The sequence below is a fragment of the Echiichthys vipera genome (assembly GCF_963691815.1).
Source record: "Echiichthys vipera genome assembly, chromosome: 6".
In the NCBI taxonomy this organism is placed as follows: Eukaryota; Metazoa; Chordata; class Actinopteri; order Perciformes; family Trachinidae; genus Echiichthys; species Echiichthys vipera.
The window spans coordinates 15,805,967-15,825,927 of NC_139831.1; the positions used below are offsets into that span (position 1 = coordinate 15,805,967).

The 19,961-nt window shown below is 39.8% G+C and overlaps 1 protein-coding gene across 1 annotated transcript in view; it reads left to right on the top strand.

The window, feature by feature from the left end:
* The window catches only part of dock2 (dedicator of cytokinesis 2), a 110,005-nt gene that overhangs the window by 34,632 nt on the left and 55,412 nt on the right, over window positions 1–19,961 (top strand). The window contains exons 25-26 of the mRNA XM_083915827.1: window positions 12,358–12,500; window positions 18,072–18,167. Coding sequence (XP_083771953.1) covers window positions 12,358–12,500; window positions 18,072–18,167 — 239 coding nt within the window. The remainder of the gene's footprint in view (window positions 1–12,357; window positions 12,501–18,071; window positions 18,168–19,961) is intronic.

Genomic DNA, 19,961 nt, shown 5'->3' on the forward strand with positions numbered 1-19,961 from the left:
TGCACTTTTGAAAATGTCCCTTGGAAACCAAAAAGAAGGCCCCGTCTTATTTACATTTGTGAATAGCAAATTCAAGTTTGCGATCTGGCGGGAAGTTGGTTTGATCAAACTTTTGTTAACCCTAAAGGCTCATTTATGCTCCATGTTAGATATGCATACGGATATGGACGGAACCTTCTGTCCGTACTCTGCGTACATTTCGTCCGTATTTCTGCACGTATCCTGCAAGCTTGCGGAATGCTGCCTGCCATTATGCCTCTTTCTCATTCGACGCAGAATCGTTATCGCAGATCAGAATCTCCTCCATCGTTGCAATGTTTCAAATTTATTTATTTATTTTTCAAAACTTTATTGGAAATGGAAGGAATACATGAGCCTTAAGTCTCTTCCCCGCAGCTGAAAAAAAATCCTAGAGTAAACACTGAACCTGCTACTTTTTCCTCAGCCAGGCTGCCATTTCCCCTCCTCAACTGTACAGCTGGAAAAAAAAACGGCAGTCACATTGAAGGTCTTGTAGGACATTTAAACAGATTAGCAGATCCATTCATTTCAGTGTAATGCTCTTGTAAGATGAATTGTTACAGCTATGTTTCTGTAAAACTTGATGTCATAATAACCCGTAATACAGAAAATCAGAAAAGCTGCCTGTGTCATCGCTAGCCATAAAGCTTTTTTCAACATATATAATTCATATCAATCCATATAAACAGCAGCAATTCCATTACTTAAATTGGTTGTGCTCTACTGCGGCACATTATACAGTACTGTTGACATTGTTCACACCCGTGTCTATATTTCCCCTGCTGTGAGTGCTTAACAGATGCATGTCAGTGCTTGATGAATATGGATGAGTGATGTACTGTACAGTTATTATCGTCAGGATTTAATCAGTGTTGAGTGATCTCGGTTGTTCCCGCGTTCTCAACCAATCTGCATTAGTGACAGGTCACTTTGGGCCCAGTCATAATGATACTGAACGTGGATTTCTACATCTGGCCTATAAGAGAGCTTTAGACGACAGAGATATGACCATGTATCCGAGCAGGATTTGGCTACGAATGTTAGAACGACGTGGTCTAAAGTAAGATTTTGCTGTGTTAATAATGTCTTCAGCAAAATCTTATTTTCAAAAGCCCATTCTTAAAAAAAGGCTGTGTTTTTAATAGTGGGGATATGGCATCTGATGTACAGTCTGTGTGAGGGTTACTCAGAGAGTAAGCAAGTGTTTGCATGCACCACAAGGGACCTGCATTTATTGTTATGTATTTCTCCAAGCCTTCTTCACAGCAGCTGGCTGAGCTGTAATTTCAAAGCTGTCAGCTTTACTGCTGCTCAGGGTGTGTGAGTGTGTAACAGGTTGCTTGTGGTCCAGTAAGTCCCCATGTGGCCATATGCTGTATCCTAGTTATATAGACATATTAAGAGACAGATATGTGAATCATAAAAAAAACATAATGGGCATATGGCCGGCTGCTGTGTCCCCTCAGGCTGTCTCAAATGTGCTTCTGACTGTTCTCCACTCTGCTCCCCCTGCACTACAGTATTTCTCTCTCCATCCATCCCCTCTCCTCCTCTCTTCTCTCTTCTTACCTCCTACTGTGTCTTGCTTTATTATGTATTATTTGATGCTGTGTTACATTACATTAGCTTTTGTTGCATCACATTAAGGTTCATGTCACGCCTTACTGTAACTGCATTGAGTTTTTGCTCACTAACACCCAGCAGAAACGACCTGTCATACCTGTCAGAGGATTATGAATGTAAAGTGGGTAAAGTAAGTGTGTGTGTGTGTGTGTGTGTGTGTGTGTGTGTGTGTGTGTGTGTGTGTGTGTGTGTGTGTATGTGTTTGTGCCACAAATTACTTTTGATGTTGTTGTCGTACAGGCTGACCCAAAATAGCTTTGCTTACTGTAGAGCTGTGGGCTGATGGACCCCATGGGGGTGGGTAGTTTCTGTCATTCATTCAGAGTCAGTAGAGATTGCTGTTTGGGAAGTTGCGGATGAAACGCTGGAAGAAAAGAGGGATGGATGAGACTAATGGAGCAAAGTGAATGGAGTTTAATCATTTTGGGAAATGCCTCTGTCTCACAAACTCCCTCCGTCTCATTAACATGTTTATCCATGCTTTTGTCTGTGGGTTGATTTCAATAGAGGCTGACTGCAGACATGAACAGAAGAGGTACAGTCAGTTCATCAGAGTGCTTACCCTTTAATTAATTTGGTACAGAAGCGAGAATGCTTGAATGCTAACCAGAGACAGACAGAGATAGGAGCAACCTCACAGAACAGCTTTGGTGTGCCGCTGCTAAATTTTTCTGTTTTTCAGGTTTAAGCAAATAACATTTCTTGGACTGATTAAAGCTTAATGATCCTCGTTTGGACACTGGGCCATTATACAGCAGCAGCAATAACGGTTAAAGTGGATGGCATTAAAGATATTACTACAAATGTTTTCAACAATTCAGTAAATTGGAGATAATATCAAGAATAAAGTGGACAAAGATTTACAGATTCAGTGTAGGTATACAAGTTGTGCTCAGACTGTTCAACTGGAGCAAATACAAAACAGGATTCAAAAACTGAAATCAGATACACGTAGGCTTGACCACAGCCATGAGCTTCATGATACGTAACTTTCTTATTAGACGACACTGAGAATTAGTCTGCCCGTCAGTCAAAGCAGTGGCGTGGTTCACCGCATTTATTTACCATTGATCAAATGAAATTGATCAAAAACACTGAAGCAACTAATTCTACAAACAGACTAATTGGTCAATCAATTTAATAGTCATATGGAAGACGAAGCAGGGGAAGGAAGGCAGTGATGAGGGGTGGCAATTAAAGAGGGACTCATAGACAGTGACTAAGACCGGTGAAACGCAGGACAAAGATAACTTGCATGCTGTTTTGAAACAACATGCAAATTTGTGTTAACAACAGTGGTCACCCAGTTATAGCAACTGCGACAGACCAGATCCATCCGGATAGGGCTAATACCAGCGAACAGCATCCAACTGGTGATACATTCCCTATATATCATGATATAGGATGTTTTCTGGTAATTCAATAAATAAATAGACAATTTGAAATAACCACATGGCAAAGTCTATTTTTAGATACTCCTGTATGAATGTAATGCTTAACAAATTGAAAAATTTGTATGTTCTCATTTTATGAACAACTAAATATACAATATAAACTCTAAATATTTCACAGATCATCAGCTTTTCTGGAAAATTTGAGTTGGTATGTGTTTGTTATTAGCAAATTCGATGACTTAACCTTATTGTGTATCATGATATCTTGATAGATGATTTCATCACAGTACGATTCTATTAAAAGACAATAAATGGTCATATCCAATTATCACCCAGTCCTGTTATATACTGTATCTATGTGGCAAGCAATTCAACATATCCAGGGTATCATTTTTGGCTTCACTGACTCCACCAACTGCAGTAATGCTAACCAGTGACACAACAGTCGTTATCAATGCGATAAGTCAAACAAGGGGATCTCAATCTAGTCATTAGAGCATTCACATAAAATGGGCAGTCTTTTCAGCATTGGCCAGGAACAAACAATTAATAAGTCTACTGGCAGCAGAGTGGCACATTTTACAAATGAAGTGCTAATCATGATATTAGAAAAATACTTAAACACATCATCCAGGCTAAAAGCAACACAGAATTCAGCTGCCGAATGCAGGTCAGCTGGCAAAAAAAACCCCACTGACTCAACAGTGTATCTGGTGCAAGGCAGTGATATTATAAAAGAAACAATACTCCAGCACTCACAGATAAATAATGGAATTTGCTGTGGGCAAAACCGAACAAGTTGTCAGCTGAAATGCATTTGGGTTTGCCATTAATCAATATGATTATTTATTTGCAGTAACACTAGTGATTATGCTAGTGAAGGCTTGTATGCCAATTTTAACCATATCCTTTGGACAGACTTGAAAGCAAAATAAAAATAAATATAAAAACAAAAGTCAGAGCACTAAGAAGGCTCACTTTCTTCAGTATCATATGTAAATCCTAAGTACAACAAGTCAAATCTTTATTTCTTCAATCAGTGTCTGTTGGAGGATGATATCTTTAAACAAAATTACAATGAAATTAAATGGCTTTGACATGGACACAGACTGTGGTGGTAAGCTCACAATAAGTCAATGCCTTCAACGAGAATCTGGAGTATGTCTCACATGTTGGTCAGTAGACAGTGCTTTTATTCACATTGATCTGTAATCTCGAACACAACCTACTACAGAGCAGTGATGGGGATGTACGCTGGTAAGAAGTGAGCCTCCGTCATAGATACAGAATACCCATGGTTAAACCTAAAGTTACCCTGCTGACTGCAAATGCTGCATTGTAGTACAGACCTAAGGTGTTATTGTGTGTGTGTATGTTTACTTGGTAGAAACCTGAAAAAAGGCAGTTATACTCAAGACAGCTCCTTTTTTACTGTGACTCTGTTTACTTTGGTTCTGCTGACAGCATTTGTTCGGTGCCTGGTCTCATCAGCATAGAAAAAATCAAAGTGAAAAATGCACTTTCAAGCATCATTGTATATCAACATCATTCAATTGTGCACTCTGTCATCTGTAACTTATCGCTCGTCACTTTTGGGAGAGCACTTATTCACATTGGCAAGACAATTTTATGCATTTCTATGAAAACTATATTATCCCACTAAACTATTCTGAGACACTTATCTTGCTTTACAAATTATTCGTCAAATATATTTTTACCTCCACACCATATCAAACCAGCAATTTTAAAAAGTGAGACGTGTGAACAGGCAGGCACAACCTAAAGACCAAACAGAGAAAATGTGGTGCTTTATATTTCAAAAGGGGTTTTGAGATGGAGAAAGGGAAAAAGTGAGGGAGGAGGGACAAAGACAAATGAGGGATAGAGGGAGAGTGGATGAGATGAGACACCCACAGTGACAAGGAGAGATGAAAAACCTGCTGAGAGAGACATTTAGTCATCACCAAGCAGGGAGACAGTTGGCTTCTTCCCAACCCCCTCTCAACTCAAAAGATTTACTTGTTGTTGCTCCTCCAAACCACCTCATTATCATCTTTTCTATCACTCTATCTTCCTGAAAGCAAAAGGAAGACAACTCTGATTTACATGCCTCTTAGAAACCGAGATTGCATCTCATTATTATGTGCTATAGTTTATTGTATTTGGCTGTCAAAAAAAAAAAAAAATGGAACCATGAAGGGATGAGTTGGCTGCTGATGTGGTGGCTGGCCAGCTGCTGCTCGCACAAACTCGGTAACCTGAACACATAACCACATGTTCCCACTGGCTATAGTCACAAATTCCAACATTTTATAGCCGTAAAGCACTGAATCACACACAGAAAAAGGACAATCCACACTTGTGCACAGAGTTTGGTATTACATTAGTACATTGGTATTAATAATCAAAGCCTGAGATTGCAGCCAGAATAAATAGACATTACAAATTGAATATAGAAGAGCACTTGAAGCTCCATTGGTGTGCATTCAGAATATGTTGTGTAGTACTTCAACACTTGTGTGGTGTGTTCTGTTTCTTTGAACAAGTGTGTATATCTGCACACAGTGAAAGCTAGATGAGAAAAAAAGTTCAAAATGCATCCCAATGTTTGCCCCAAGACATTGATTTCTGTTTGCCTGTCAGTAACTGTTGGCAAAGCTTTCTTTTGCAACATGGCTGAACTGATTTACTGCATTGTTGCATAGAGGGATACAACGTATAACACACAACTAAATCACACAGGCAAATATACAGTAGAACAACATAAAAACACAGGCGTCCACAGAAAAGTCAAACCACTGGTGCATTCACCGATATTCATTTCAGTCACAGGAGTGTGTCAAATTGAACCTTTACATTATAAAATGGCTTTTAACTGTTAAGTTTATTTTTTTCCATTTGACATATTAAACCTCTTTAAATGTGAGTGAAAAGCAACAACTGAAAAAAATGCAGTTCAAATGTCTTCTTTCTCTTGTCTTCTCTCGTGCCTTCAATCATCCCCCCCCCCCCCCCCCCCCCCTTCATACTTAGTTGAGCCTCTCAGGCAGCATCTCCTTTTTAGGCTGCTTCGTTACAGAGCAGCCACAGGCAAACTCCACCAAACAGCCCTCTGCAAAAACGGTTTAAGGTTATAGGATTAGGGCCATGGCTGGGGTTAGACACTGGCAATCCTAGGGAAGGATTCTGGATTTGTACCGACCGGAAAGGAAGTTCTGCCTGAGAGGCTCAAGACAGAGAAGATGTAGAGCATATGGCTCATGCAGCACTGTTCTATAATCACTGAGAAGTGGAGATATGCAGCTGGTAACACAAAATCGGTCAGATCAGTGTGTGTGAGTGAGTGAGTGAGTGAGTGAGTGAGTGAGTGAGTGAGTGAGTGAGCGTGCGTGCGTGCGTGCGTGCGTGCATGCGTGCGTCTTGGGGAACTAATTGGTTTGCTATGCCATTATATCTGTATGTCTGTAGTCAGATTTTAACACCACAATAGTGTCTCAACCGTGCAAGATGCAGTCACGAAACATTACAGTTGTGAAGTTGAAAAATGAAGGCCAAATTTGAAAGTGGGTGTGCTCACAGAAAAGGGGTCTTGAAGTATGAGGGTAGAAAGTAGATAAGAGACCTCTGCCCCCTGGATTTACACCCCTGGCCCAATAACCGTACAACATGCTGTACTGAAACTTCAGTGTCTAGTTAAGATCAAATTAAGGATAAGTTTAAAGATGGATGGGGTCCAAGCAAGAGCACCTGAAGTACGGGGCAGAAAGGACATGTGGAGGGGTCAGCAGAAAGAACAGGTGGAAAATGACAGGCAGAGGATTGAGATGCAGAAGTCAGAGATTGCATTATAAATAGAGAAACAGTGAACACAAAGAAGTGAAACACACAAGAGGGGAAGACAGCTGCAAGGAGGAGTGATAGTAAGCTGGCACGAGCATCACATTGTAAGAGGAAGCTTAATTTGCAAGATTATTGAGTTTAAGGACCCAACAGATCTGCCAAGACATTAATCGCAGCTTGACAGCAAGCGACTGCTTTTCACAATGACAAGGAAAGTTCCTCTAGCTCAAATAAGGGCAATTTGTTTTACAGATAGTTAAACTACTCAGTCAATATAATAATAATCATATTTATTTTGCCTCAGTCAAGGAATAAAATCACTTAAATGACCCCAGGTTGCTCTGTCCTGTGCTTTTGCATCATCTGTTTAAAAAGTCCAAGAAGAAATGTGGGAGGCATCCATCATGTTTGATTGAACCACTGCAGCGATCCACTGTAAGGAAGCATTCTATTATTTAAAAAAGAAGAGAATTTACTCATTAGTATGCTAGTTTTTATCGTTTTTGCATATCCCTTTTTTTGTACAATCACATTTCTTCACAGAGGTCAGAGCATAGGGTCAGCCAGTGCGGTGTCCCAGAGCAAGAGTCACTTCAAATTCCCTCTTAAAGAATAGACCTAGACCCTGAGAGCTATACACCACTGCTGCTGGTGTTCTTACCAGACCAAAAGCCCTGAGGGACACTGTGCAGTTCACAGAAGTCACTGAGATGGCTTCCATTCTGTCTGAGGTAGCAGATATTAACATTCGTGATGGTATTCCAGGCCAGGCAAGGTGTAGAGAAATACCTGCAGAGTTAAATGCATTGTTCCACATCAGTGACTGAAGACTATCAGCCACAGAGAGTAGAGGAGCCTTACCAAGGTAGCCTGTACTCCCATCATTTTCGATGCTCATATTCAAGAGCTCCAGAGGCATCTTTTAATAGAAAGGGAACTCAGGTAAAATCAAAACAGACAATTCACACCCCGACAGATCTGTCAAAGCAGATGCCGAAGATGAGCAGACTATTAGGGCGCTCATGGTTTTCTGTAAGTTTTCTGAGTTTCAAGATGAAAAGCAGCTGCTGACTGAAAGAGATGTTTTACTCTGCATACAAAATCTCCCAGGGAAACACGGGTTGTATAAAAAGTATTCGAAAAGCACAATGCTCGGGTTGTTCTCATCACTATTCAAGTAGGTGAAAATGTATTATCTTCCAGAGTCAGCACGCTCTGTAGAAAGTTCAACCAGAGTGGAGCAGATTGTGTCACTGTGGGTGGACAATGATATCACAGAAGTCTATAGTACCATACATAAAATCTGAGTGTTCTTGCTACCTGACAGCTTCTTTATTGACAAAATAACCACGGTGAAATAGCATATCATAACATTCAATCTGTGTCTCTATTAGGCTCCATCTCTACCTCGGTCGCTTTTTCTTTCTTTTCTTTTTCTCTCCCTCATTTTTTTCAACCAAGTCAAAACTTTGTGTGTTGGCTGAGAAAATAAATATAGGAAGTGACAGATTACGCCTAACCAAAGACAAAATTGTGTATCTGCAAAGAAACAGCAGCTTGTTCTGTTTGGCCATGTGTTCTTATCTCATCTTTCAAATGTAAAACGCCTCACGGAGAGACTAGATGCCTGTCGTGCCCTTGAAGTATTTGTGTGCATTAAAGTTGTGGATGCATGAAGAGAACTGCATACAGTGTTGGCGGCGGGGACCCCTGTTCATTCCTATCACATTTGCTCAGTGGTGCATGAAGTCAAAAAAGGTTTGACTTCCGTGTATAAAAGTACTTAGATTTTTCCGCTTCTTTAACCACACTTCCCAACCCGTCGGTCTCAGGCTCAATCATATAAACAGAAGTGAATTTTACAAGTTTTAGGACATCATGATAAAATCACGGCTATTTAAGTGTTTGTATTGGGAAGTTGATGCACCTGCTGATTTGCAGACATCTCTTTCACAGTGTAAGTCTATGGGAAAAAATATTTTGTGCCCAATGGCATCACATGCCCAACATGTGAAGCGACAGCCTATATCGATTTCCAATTACTCCAAATGATCTACTTAACGGTGGGAAATGGCTGCACCGTGACTGTAGTGGCTTTCTTACTCTAACACATGACTCTACTACTCAATTTACTAAATTGAATTTAGTCAACAAAACCACTTTAGGTTTAGAAAAAGATCAAGAATTGGCTTAAAATGAGTCAGTGAAGTAACTACATCACAGATTTACGTCTGTGATGTTTAGCTTTAAAAAGAATCACTGTTGACGTTTTAGTTTCACACGGGCCACGAGCACTGGTCTTGGTTATAGTCCTGACTTTGTTTGACAACATCCATCACCGGATACTACTAATGGGTCATTATAATGCTTGTACAATTGATCAATGTAGTTTTTGGTGGGACGGTTTGCACGTGACAGACCCAGAAGTTGTAATTACACAGTTTGGCTACTGTTGTATGGCAAATTATCACAAAAGGATCACAGCCTTACACAGGTATAACTCGATTAATGTTCATTTTCTAAATGTGGCAAACTACCTAATGTGCAGTAATGTAAAGCATGAAGCTTCTGTGCACATATTCTTCCATCTTCCTGCACATTCACATAGGGTCTGGGTAGGCGTGGACCTTGAAGCTTGAAGTTGTATTTCCATTACGCCTGGCTCCTGACACTATAAAAACAGAAAGCATGCAATGTCTCACACAACCCCCACCACACACACACAAACACACACACACACACATACACACCTGCTCTTTATTTCATGTTCTCTTCCCTGAACATGTCATAGCCACCGACACCAGCTGGGTTTGTTTTTCAGATCAATAGAAATGCAGGTGGCTTTGGGGTCATTCCACTAGGGGAATAGAGCTCTCCTCAGGTTTAATGGTACATTCAGCCCCCGGGAAGGCAGATGGATTAATTCCTGCACACACAACAATACTGCTATAAAACATAGCCCATTGTTTTCTCTATCTGAAAGGACAAAAGATGATGAGTTTTTGCTTTGATGGATTAAACAGATTTTGCAGGATTTCTACTCAAATACAAAGCTTTCAGCATCTAAAACACCATCCTCTAAGGCAACAAACCAGGAGGCCTCGCTCTTTCTCGTTTGTTTTTTTTTTTGCTGACAAAGTGACATTTGATTTGACGTTTTACATTATGCATTATGTGTGATATATAAAATCTATTGAGGTGTATGGGACTGATAAGCTATTTGTGTTTGTCATCTTCGTGATGACTCTTTCCCAGTGATTCACTAAAACGTCCCCGTCCTCCCGTTGGATTTCCTCTACCTGTCCAGGCCCCTCCTCCGTCTTCTCCCTCCATTTCTCTGAGTCATCGAGGGCATTCAATGACTCATGCATGTCCTTCTCTGTCTCTCTGATCCACTTCTTCCTCCCTGCATGTTTGTGATGAAGTGAGTGTTGTGACGAGGGCCCACTCAGCAGGCGTATAGGCTTGTCTCAGTTAATAATGGAACTAACGAGTATCGGCTCAAATGAGCTTTTAATGGGCTCTGTCTACCTGTGGCTACAAGAGAGGGATTGGGTGGACAAAGAAAAAGACAAGAAAATGTAGAAAAAAAAAAATTAGAAGGTTCAGTTCAGTGCAGATCAGTTACCTAGCAATCGCTCTTTTTCCTCCATTAAACAAATTTGTTACTGCACAGTGAAGTACATTTCGATTTGCTGTAATCACAGACTCTGACTGTTTGGCAATTTGGCCTTAGCTTTGCTGACTGCTATACAATATCAGAGGAGAATTGAATTGATGAATTTTAGTAGGATGACCTTGTTGAAAATCGATAATTTGAATTTTTAAATTGGGGGTTTTGGCACTGTTGCTGTTCACAAAACATGTAGTTTGAGAAGCCTACTTTTGTATCAATGCATTCTGCAGATAGGCATTTTGTCAGCCTCATGATAAGCTATAGTTTTGTCTTTGTGAGTATGGCATGACAATAGACTCATACTGTTAATCATGCTTTCAGTAACATTGTTTTTGTTTGCAGATGAAAGGTCAATGATGCATCAATGATATCGTCGGACAGCAAATAAACACGTTAAGCAGTCTGATGGTTTATGATATACTCTAGATTCTATTGAACCACTGCATCCTATTTTATTTTTGTTCCTGCATTAAGGCTTTATATATGTTGATAGTTGATTGTCCAAACAGCGGTTGAGGTTAGTTATTACGCCTCTCAGAGACCCGTACTGCTAGACCTAGCTCCACCACAGCCGGGCTTGAGTATGATCAGGCTACACTGAGAAACAAAACGCTCTTCAATCACAATCGTCTTGGGCTGAGCTAAGCAGAAGTTGCAGTTGCAAAACAGATAGCGTAAGGGCGCACACGGATTTCAGGCTTTATCCCTACACTGTGTGTCCTTGTTTCACCAAAAATTACACTTAATACCTCTTATTACATTCCTTCAAAGTCTTCAATACATATTCTGCACAAGTTATGCATGTCTGGACAGTTTAGGTGTAAACTGCAACTTGACCGCCGGTAATTCTAGTTTGTTAATTTATTTTTCAAATTAGGACCCCCGTTTGCCATAAAACACCATTGATGTTCACCATGTGCAAGAAGTACATTTTTTTTATCATATCTTAAGCTACAGGTCTTCACCTTATTACTGAATAGGCAAAACCTTTTGAGATGATGTATGACACATTAAAAAAAAGCTTAATTTTATGTTCACTGTTCAGGAAAGGTGCTAAAAATGTCTGCTTTAACTTCTTTTTCCACGGCAGTAATTTTGCTGCTTTAGTCTTTTAGTGATTTCCTATAATTTCTAGAATGAGTTTGGACAATCCCCAGAGCTGGGACTGTGACCGTATCACCCATAAAGGATTTATAGAGTGGTTAAGCACCAGATGTAAGTAGTATAGGAATAATAGATGCCTCAATAGACAGTAAGTTTAACTATGGATATCTTGACATTAATGAAGTTGCTTTCCCACTTTAGTGTTTTTGACTTTAACATATTGATGTAATTACTGATGTGTGACCATATGAACACATGAATTAACTGTAGATTAGGATCAATCCGAGAGATGGGAGAGAGCAAATGTTAGGCCATGGTGATCGATGAGTTTTGTGGCTGACAGAGCAGCAGACATGCATGGAACACTTGATTGATATCACACCATTTTGCAGTCTGGGGTTAGGGTTGAAATTCTTTTTCAGATTGCAGAGGCGTCATTACTTCTAGCTTTGTGGGCGCTGCTGTCTCAACAGGTGCTGCACCAAGTGATGTAAGGGTCCGGGGGTTTAGGTTTTGAAGGCTTTTCAGAAAAGAATCACATTAAATTAAATCTTGATGTTGCGACTGTTGATGTTTGCGCTTAAACATCATTCAAAAAAATAGCTTTCGCATATGCCGCCTCACACTGTTCTCTTGTCTTACAGACTTGTTTTCTTCAACCTGTCATCTTTTTACATTTGTGGTTTTGTTTCTTCACAGAGTGCCGTGATGTGCTGTTACCCATGATGCTGCGGGAGCTCGGCGGGGCGCTGGCCAGTATGGCTGACGGGCCTCACGATGAGAGGAGAAATAGTCTGGAGTTGCTCAACAACATTCTGGAGGTCCTCAGCAGGGACAATGTGGTGAGATGCACAGCAATTTTATAGTAAAGAACAGGCTTTCCACAGATATAATGAAATTTCAGCAAGAAACAAAGTCAGAGCTTAAGTGGTCATTTGGGGCTTAACTCGAGTGCCAGGAGTGACTCAGTTTAGACTTTGTCTAGACACATCTGCATATATAAATATATAAAAGGGTCTGGTAAAAAAATAAAAACGGCCTAATAACCAAGAAAATAAATACTAGATGCTTACAGTCGAGGCAGGGTGATCAGCGAAAACATGAGTGGCTGAACTGTCAAGCATCATTCGCTCTGGAACTATACAACTCCGCCTTCTTACCAAGAATTCTCATTGGGAAAGAGTTACGGTAAAAATGTATCCAGCCCATGAATGAGTCCTTTATCTTTTCAGTATCACTCAATGAATTTTGAACTACCCCCGAGCTTTTATTTCAATTCATTTTAATTTGATTTATTTGTGCAAAATAAACAAGATTAAAATAAAACTGAAATTACACATGTGCATAATATAAATGCACAGGTTGGACAAAGGAAATCCTTGAGTGCTTGTTAGAGATGCCCACCTAACTTTAAAGCATCAACAAAAACACACCCCTGAGCTCTGTGCCACCAGTCCATTTTGTCTCCAACAGAATAATGTGAATAGCCTTTAGCTGTTTTGTCTTCAGTCCCTCGTGCACTGAAGCGGGCCTTGACCAATTAGAATCTAATTGATTATGTTTCACGCGTGTTGCTGCATGTCGGTCTGTAGAAACAAAATCCAGTTCGCTCCTGAACTAAACACCTTTAATATGCACACACACACACACACACACACACACACACACACACACACACACACACACACACACACACACACACACACACACACACACACACACACACACACACTCAAATACATCACCAGTATCCAACTGAGGGCTTTTTAATTGCTCCTGCAAGTTGTTGACGACCTGTAGAGTCTTTGAAGAGAAGCTATGGCTTATTTTTCAGCTCTATTTGTTTGTATATTTCTAATGAAGCATGAGCCAAGTGACAGTGAGAGAGGAGTATGAATGGATTGGATGTGATGATATGAATTTCGGTCGGTTGAGGTATGAAAATGATTCGACATGACAGGTACAAATACAATCCTGTGTTTTCAAGTTTTCTATCAAACTACATGAGGGCAGAAGGCTGCCAAGTGTGAATTTGATTGGATGAACGCTTCTTGAGAGATGTGAAGGACGTTCACGCATGCATACAGACAGAGATGACTTCCTTCATAGCAAATGGCACCAAATTTGTCATGGTTGCTCAGACACACACGTGAAATCATATATTACACGTGCAATAGCACAAAGCGTTCAGAAGATAAGACTTGTTTTGTAAAATAAACCCTACCCACAACATTTGAGTAAACTTTGATGGACAGCTATAACAAAACTGTATGGATTTCTGGTTTGGTCTAGAGATGTTCTGTTCCAAATGTGGTCGTTATATACTCAAAATGTGTAGGAGAAATAGAAAAACTGATTAGAACACAATTCAATTGATTTTCGTTTCTGAGACATGCAGATCAAAAGTTACAGGCCAAAATGTGAAGCTTATTTCTTATAGCTCTCCCATCAGTCCCACTTACACCAAAATCGACACAAAGAACATCACTGCGTCCCAAGCAATACACCCTCCAAGTGTGATGAACAGTTCTCGAGATATGCCAATTGCAGATGGACATGTTGGCCTTTATTTTCATTACTGTGCAGAAAACTAAATGAAATTGGTCATTTTTAATTAGGATGATACGATATGTTAACAGGATAATTGCACTTTAAAGAACCGATCACAAGATCTATTCAGACCTCCCCTCTCTCTTTAACAGCCTTAACCTGCAAAAGAAAAGTACTCAGTTAAAACAACAAAAGAGCTAGTAGAACAATGGCAAGTATCAGGGAGAAGAAAGGGCTGAATTTGTTAACAAAAAAAAAGCCTATGTTGTATGTACAGTAAATTTTTAAAATTCAAAGGAAATTCAGGATTTTTTACGATTACAATTTTTCAATTAGTCACATTACAATGTGTTAGTGCGTTGTAATTGTCATTAAAAGTTCCTAAAAAGAACGGGAAAACTCATATGTGATGCAATATTCACAGAAAATAATCAGCATAAAGTTCATCCAAATTGCTCGTTTTAGACAAACTTCCTGCAGTTATTGTGTTTATTATTTGGGTAAATCAGGTTGACAACTTATCAGATATTCTGTACTGTTACCGGTCTTCGGTTATTGTGTTCACTATTTAGGTAAATCCGGTTGACAGCTTATCAGATATTCTGTACTGTTATTGTTATACACTGAACATTACATGACATAGCTATAACAAATATCACTCAAGTCAGTCACGGTTGTCGGTTTACTCTGATAGAAAAGGGGTCCCTAAAGGAAAAAAAGGTTGGGAACCACTGGTCTAGATTATGTGTGTTGCTAGAATGCTCATAGTATAGTTTAATACAACCTTGGCAACCATTTCTTCATGTTGTCTGCTCTTTCTGCTGTACAGCCTTTTGTAAAACCCAGACAATGTTGTTTAGCAATGAAAAGACTTTCTCACACATAGAGATGTATTCCATTCTATTATATTGTCAGGGGAAAAAAAATGTACAAGAGCAGAAAAGTACAGAAAAAAATTAAAATTGCTCATCGCCAATCAGGAACAATGAAAAATATTGAATGGAGGTGCAAGACAGAGTTAACAGCTATAACCCGACATGGTCATAGACAGTAAGGCGAAGGGATTTTACAAGAAAACCATGTGGGAGCTAGAAAGATAGTAGTTTAAAAAATCGGAACAGAAAGAGAGACAACAGATGGAAAGAAAAACAACAGAGCTAGAGGAGGAAGAGTCTCACCTCCTCGCCCTCCACCTCTTATTTCCTGCATCCTCTCCTTTGTTTTTCACCCATCTCTTCATCTCTCACTTTCTCACTCTGGGTGGTACCTGATTAAGTTGTCACACCACAGATGTCTCCAAACTAGAAAGAAATACAAGAGACAACAGAGATTGAAGAGAGGACGACGCAATAGACAGATGCTCATGTCTGTGGAAGAGTTTGTGTTGCATTGATAAGTAACTTTTGTGTGTGTTTACGCGGCTGTATGCATGTGTGTGTGAGATAAAGGGAGAACGCTAACAGAGAGATGCAGAAAGACATGGCTCACAAGGCATTCTCGCTCTTTCCCCTACTCCCCAAAACAATGTTTTCTGTTTTTCTTTATCATATGATTTTGCCAGTAGAGGTGATAAACCGGTCTGGCCACAATTTGGAATAAATAAGTATCGACTTCAACTTGTTTGTGTACTTTGAAAGAATTCTACCTCATCTCTCGTGTTCCAGCGTGAGAAACTCTTTCAAGGAGACCAAAATACCTACAGTCAGCCAGAAAGATTTAGGCTTATTCAGGATCAACTGCTGCTCCTAACTATGTGAATGTGTATGAGTTTGAGGTAGTCTGAGATGGAAATTATATGCAAAATGACAAAGACTTGCACAGTTGTTTATCTTGTCTATGCCCTGTGGCTTTGAGACAGTGCATTAAATGTGGTTTAATCTTGCCTACCGGATTCCCATCCGGCCCCTTCAAATCATCTGCTATCAGGCCAGCACGCACGCACACACACACACACACACACACACACACACACACACACACACACACACACACACACACACACACACACACACACACACACACACACACACACACACACACACACACACACACACACACACAGGGGTCTCTTTTTTCAGTTTTGTTCGGTCTTCGCTTTTATATTTGCTGATCAGCTCACACAAGGACATGCAAACATAAAGGACATGCACACACTGACACATTTGGGTCTGATGATGTGAACAAGGCTAGGCAAGGTGTGTTTGATTGCAGCAGATGCTTCACTAGTGAATTACTACCCTCTAGGCAAATCTGAGTCAGCTTAGTGTGTGTGTGTGTGTGTGTGTGTGTGTGTGTGTGTGTGTGTTTGTGTCCTTATTTCTCATAATTAACATTCTTTATGGGTCAAACAACGATTTGTTTTGTTTCCTTATTAGATAGCACAATGTCTTGAATATTTTAAGTCATTTTCAGCACTTAGTTGAATCTTATTAAAGGCGTTTCTAGGTTACTACATGTTCAGTGTTAAATGGATACAGGTGAAGTGGGTTATTGTAAAGGGCAATAAATCTTGATAACATTGCTCACACAAAATGAAAAGAAAACCATCCTTGTTGGGTTTCCTAAAGTCTGATTATATTCTCATATAAGGATATTATTATCAATGTATTTAGGAAGTATTTGATAAAAGATATAATATTTAAGTTTTTCAATGCACCGCTGCTAACTCCAATGTCATTCTCAGTTAAATGATCAGAAGCTATTATTATGCTATACAGTTACATATAATGTAACTGAAGACTTATCTATATATATTTAAGGGCTTGTCTTTTTAAGCCCCCTCCAGCCGAAACCATCATTGCAGCCACTTTGTACCTATAGTTGTAATATCACAACCATACAGAAGTCCTGAGGGCTTGTTTAAAGACATTCTGAATACAGTCTGTGTGGATTTCTCTGTGAACTGAGCATTTTGATGCTTACACAATATCAATATAGCACCTTTACCTGGTTTATAATCCAAAAAAAGACATGGAAATCTCACTTTTTGAATCATGGGAACCTCAAGAAAATGTTTTTTTTTCTTTATTACTAAAGCAAGTTTGTTGACTACACCTGCTGTTTATATGACTCAACTATTACAAAAGTTGCAGGTAATATCCACAGTTTGTATTTTCCTTTTGTGTTCAACAGGTGAAACAACCATAATGGCAGAAAAAGGCATTCTTGTGTGCTCCAGACCGCACGTTCAACCATACTTGGACTACTACATGCTAGCTTTAATGTGCTACCACACTTGCAATGCAATAGACAAATAGTTATGATATTTAAACTAGGAAACAGTAATTTGCCTTGGGGCTGGTCTGAGCACAGACTTTTAGATATATACGTATAACATTCCCCTTGTTTGCCTCTGGGCAGATGGAGGAAAAGAAAGATGACAGAAGAGCTTCAATGAGAGGAGAATGAAAAGGAAAGCAGTTCCGCTCAAAACAATCCACATCCACGTTCCTTTGAGGTTTAATGTCCACACACAAAAGTGAAAAGACTTTAAATATCAGCTTCATAAAACTTAATTCAGTTGTTTGTTTTTTTATGGATCTGCCAAATATCCATTTGGAGCCTGGGTGTGTGTGCAAAATTGGTTGTTTATCTAATAAGGAAAGGCTAAGAGAGGGGAAACGGCAACACAAATAATACCTGAAGATTCTCCAATGTTTTGCGAGGGTAAAAGTTGTGAGATGTCCGTCAGAGCTAACATTATGTCTTACCGGATGCTGCTTGAACAGGACCAGATCCTGTTCTGCATCTGTGTGTGTTTCATGTGTGTTTACACGTTAGGAAATCTAACAATCAATCAGGGAATATCACAATCATGCTCTGTCATTCTTTTTCTTTTACTTTGCTCTATTTCTATGTTTCAGGGGGAAACATTTCAACATATCCAGGACATTGTGGTGTCTCTGCTGAGGATCATAAACCAGACAGTCATCACAATGGGTCGAGAGCATGCCCTTATCGTAAGTGCCATATATACCTGATGTGCGACGAGCCTTGCAGAACCTTCTCTCGTGTTCCTTTTTCTCACTTTGTCTGATGTTTAAATTGGATTTCAAGAAAATCCAACTCCCCATTCAATCTTTTCTGCTATGCAGTTTCATTCAGAGTCACGAAGCAACACCAGCACATTTGTTTAAAATACTCACTTTTATTGGTCATACAAGAAGAATGTCAGGAAGAGAGGGACATTGTAGAAGCTCTCACACTGTTAATTAGGAAGTGCAGTGTCATCCAGGATTCTAATTGGTGGCAACTTGTCAGCCAGAAGCAGCTTGAAGTGGGTTCCTGTGAGATTAATGGTTAACCTCTAAGCTTCCGTGAACTAAGCATTGTGCAAATGATGTGTGTTTATGTTTGTGCAAAAGAATGGTGAGAGAGTGTGTTTGCGGCAGGGATAGACTTTATTCAGATTCTTGAGTTTTAATTCCTGATTTAAAATAAAAGTCTCCCAATATATAGGTTGTTAGACAAATATTGCATTCTTGTACTCGTTGTGATATGATTTTACAGTGACGTTGTTTAATTGTCAAAATGGACAGCTGTCGACATTAAACGTCGTTTAAAATTTTTAAATGCAGCCAAACTAAATCTGGCAACCTTGGTGAGAATGCTAGAAGCTCTGCTGCTAATGGATTGGAAGCTAGTCCTGACGAGAGCCCTAGCAGCTCTCCTCCTGACAAGCACAGGAGGACAGGCTTTGATCCATTTTGGCTGTCAGCGAGGAAATGCTCCTGGCTCTACAAGACATGTAATGGTCCCCCCACTAAATCACATAAAACTTATGGTTTGGAGCTCTCCATATGTTGCACAACAACAGAGCATTCTTCTGCACAATTTGTGCAACGTGAACTTAAAGGTATAATATGTAGGACTTATCGCTTACTGTACAAACAGCACAGCATTCAACCCCTCCTCTCCTCCCCGGATTATCGGCCAGAGATAGAGAGAGAGAGAACAATGATGGTTAAGTGAGCTTGAGAGTAAATAAAGAGAGGGAGCACAATTAGGTTAGGACAAAGCAAAAAAATCAGAGGAATAAAATGGTATTTAGAAAATAAACGCATACATACTTCCACAGAGTCCACCTGGAAGGCGCAGTTGGATTATGAGTGAATGCAGAGCTTCATTTTGTCTGTCTCTGTCTGTGTGTTGGTAAAACAGACACACTGTGTGCTCTGTGTATCAGTATGTGACACTGATCGGGAGGGATGTGATAAAGCGGCAGTTGGGAATCAAAGACCTGCTCATTGTGCACGCTATTATAAGCTGGGGTTTTAACACCCATGTGAGCCAAGCCTACACACAGAAATGTCCCTGCCTACCTCAAAATAATTGAAAAGAGAAGATCCAGGCAGAGGGCAGGGTCTCTGCAGATACAGACACCACAACACACTTCTAGTGGGTCATAAGTGATGATTGAGTTTTACTTTAGTTTATACACTGTTTTTTGAAGGATAATACTATATGTACATATTATACCTTTAAGAAAAACTCCAGACATACACAGCTAGTTTCAAAATAATTCATACAGAATGTACAGGTATCTTTTTAACTCAGACACTGCAAATGTTGATACCCCTTTGAAATGTGAATACAGGCCAATAACTAACTGTGAAGTGATAACTGGTCCACCCTTTGCATTGGTTCACAAGTGTGTGTGTGTGTGTGTTTGTGTGTGTGTGTGTGTGTGTGCGCGCGTGTGTGTGAGCTAACATCAAAACACTTCATTTTGGATGGTAATAAAGTAGAGAATC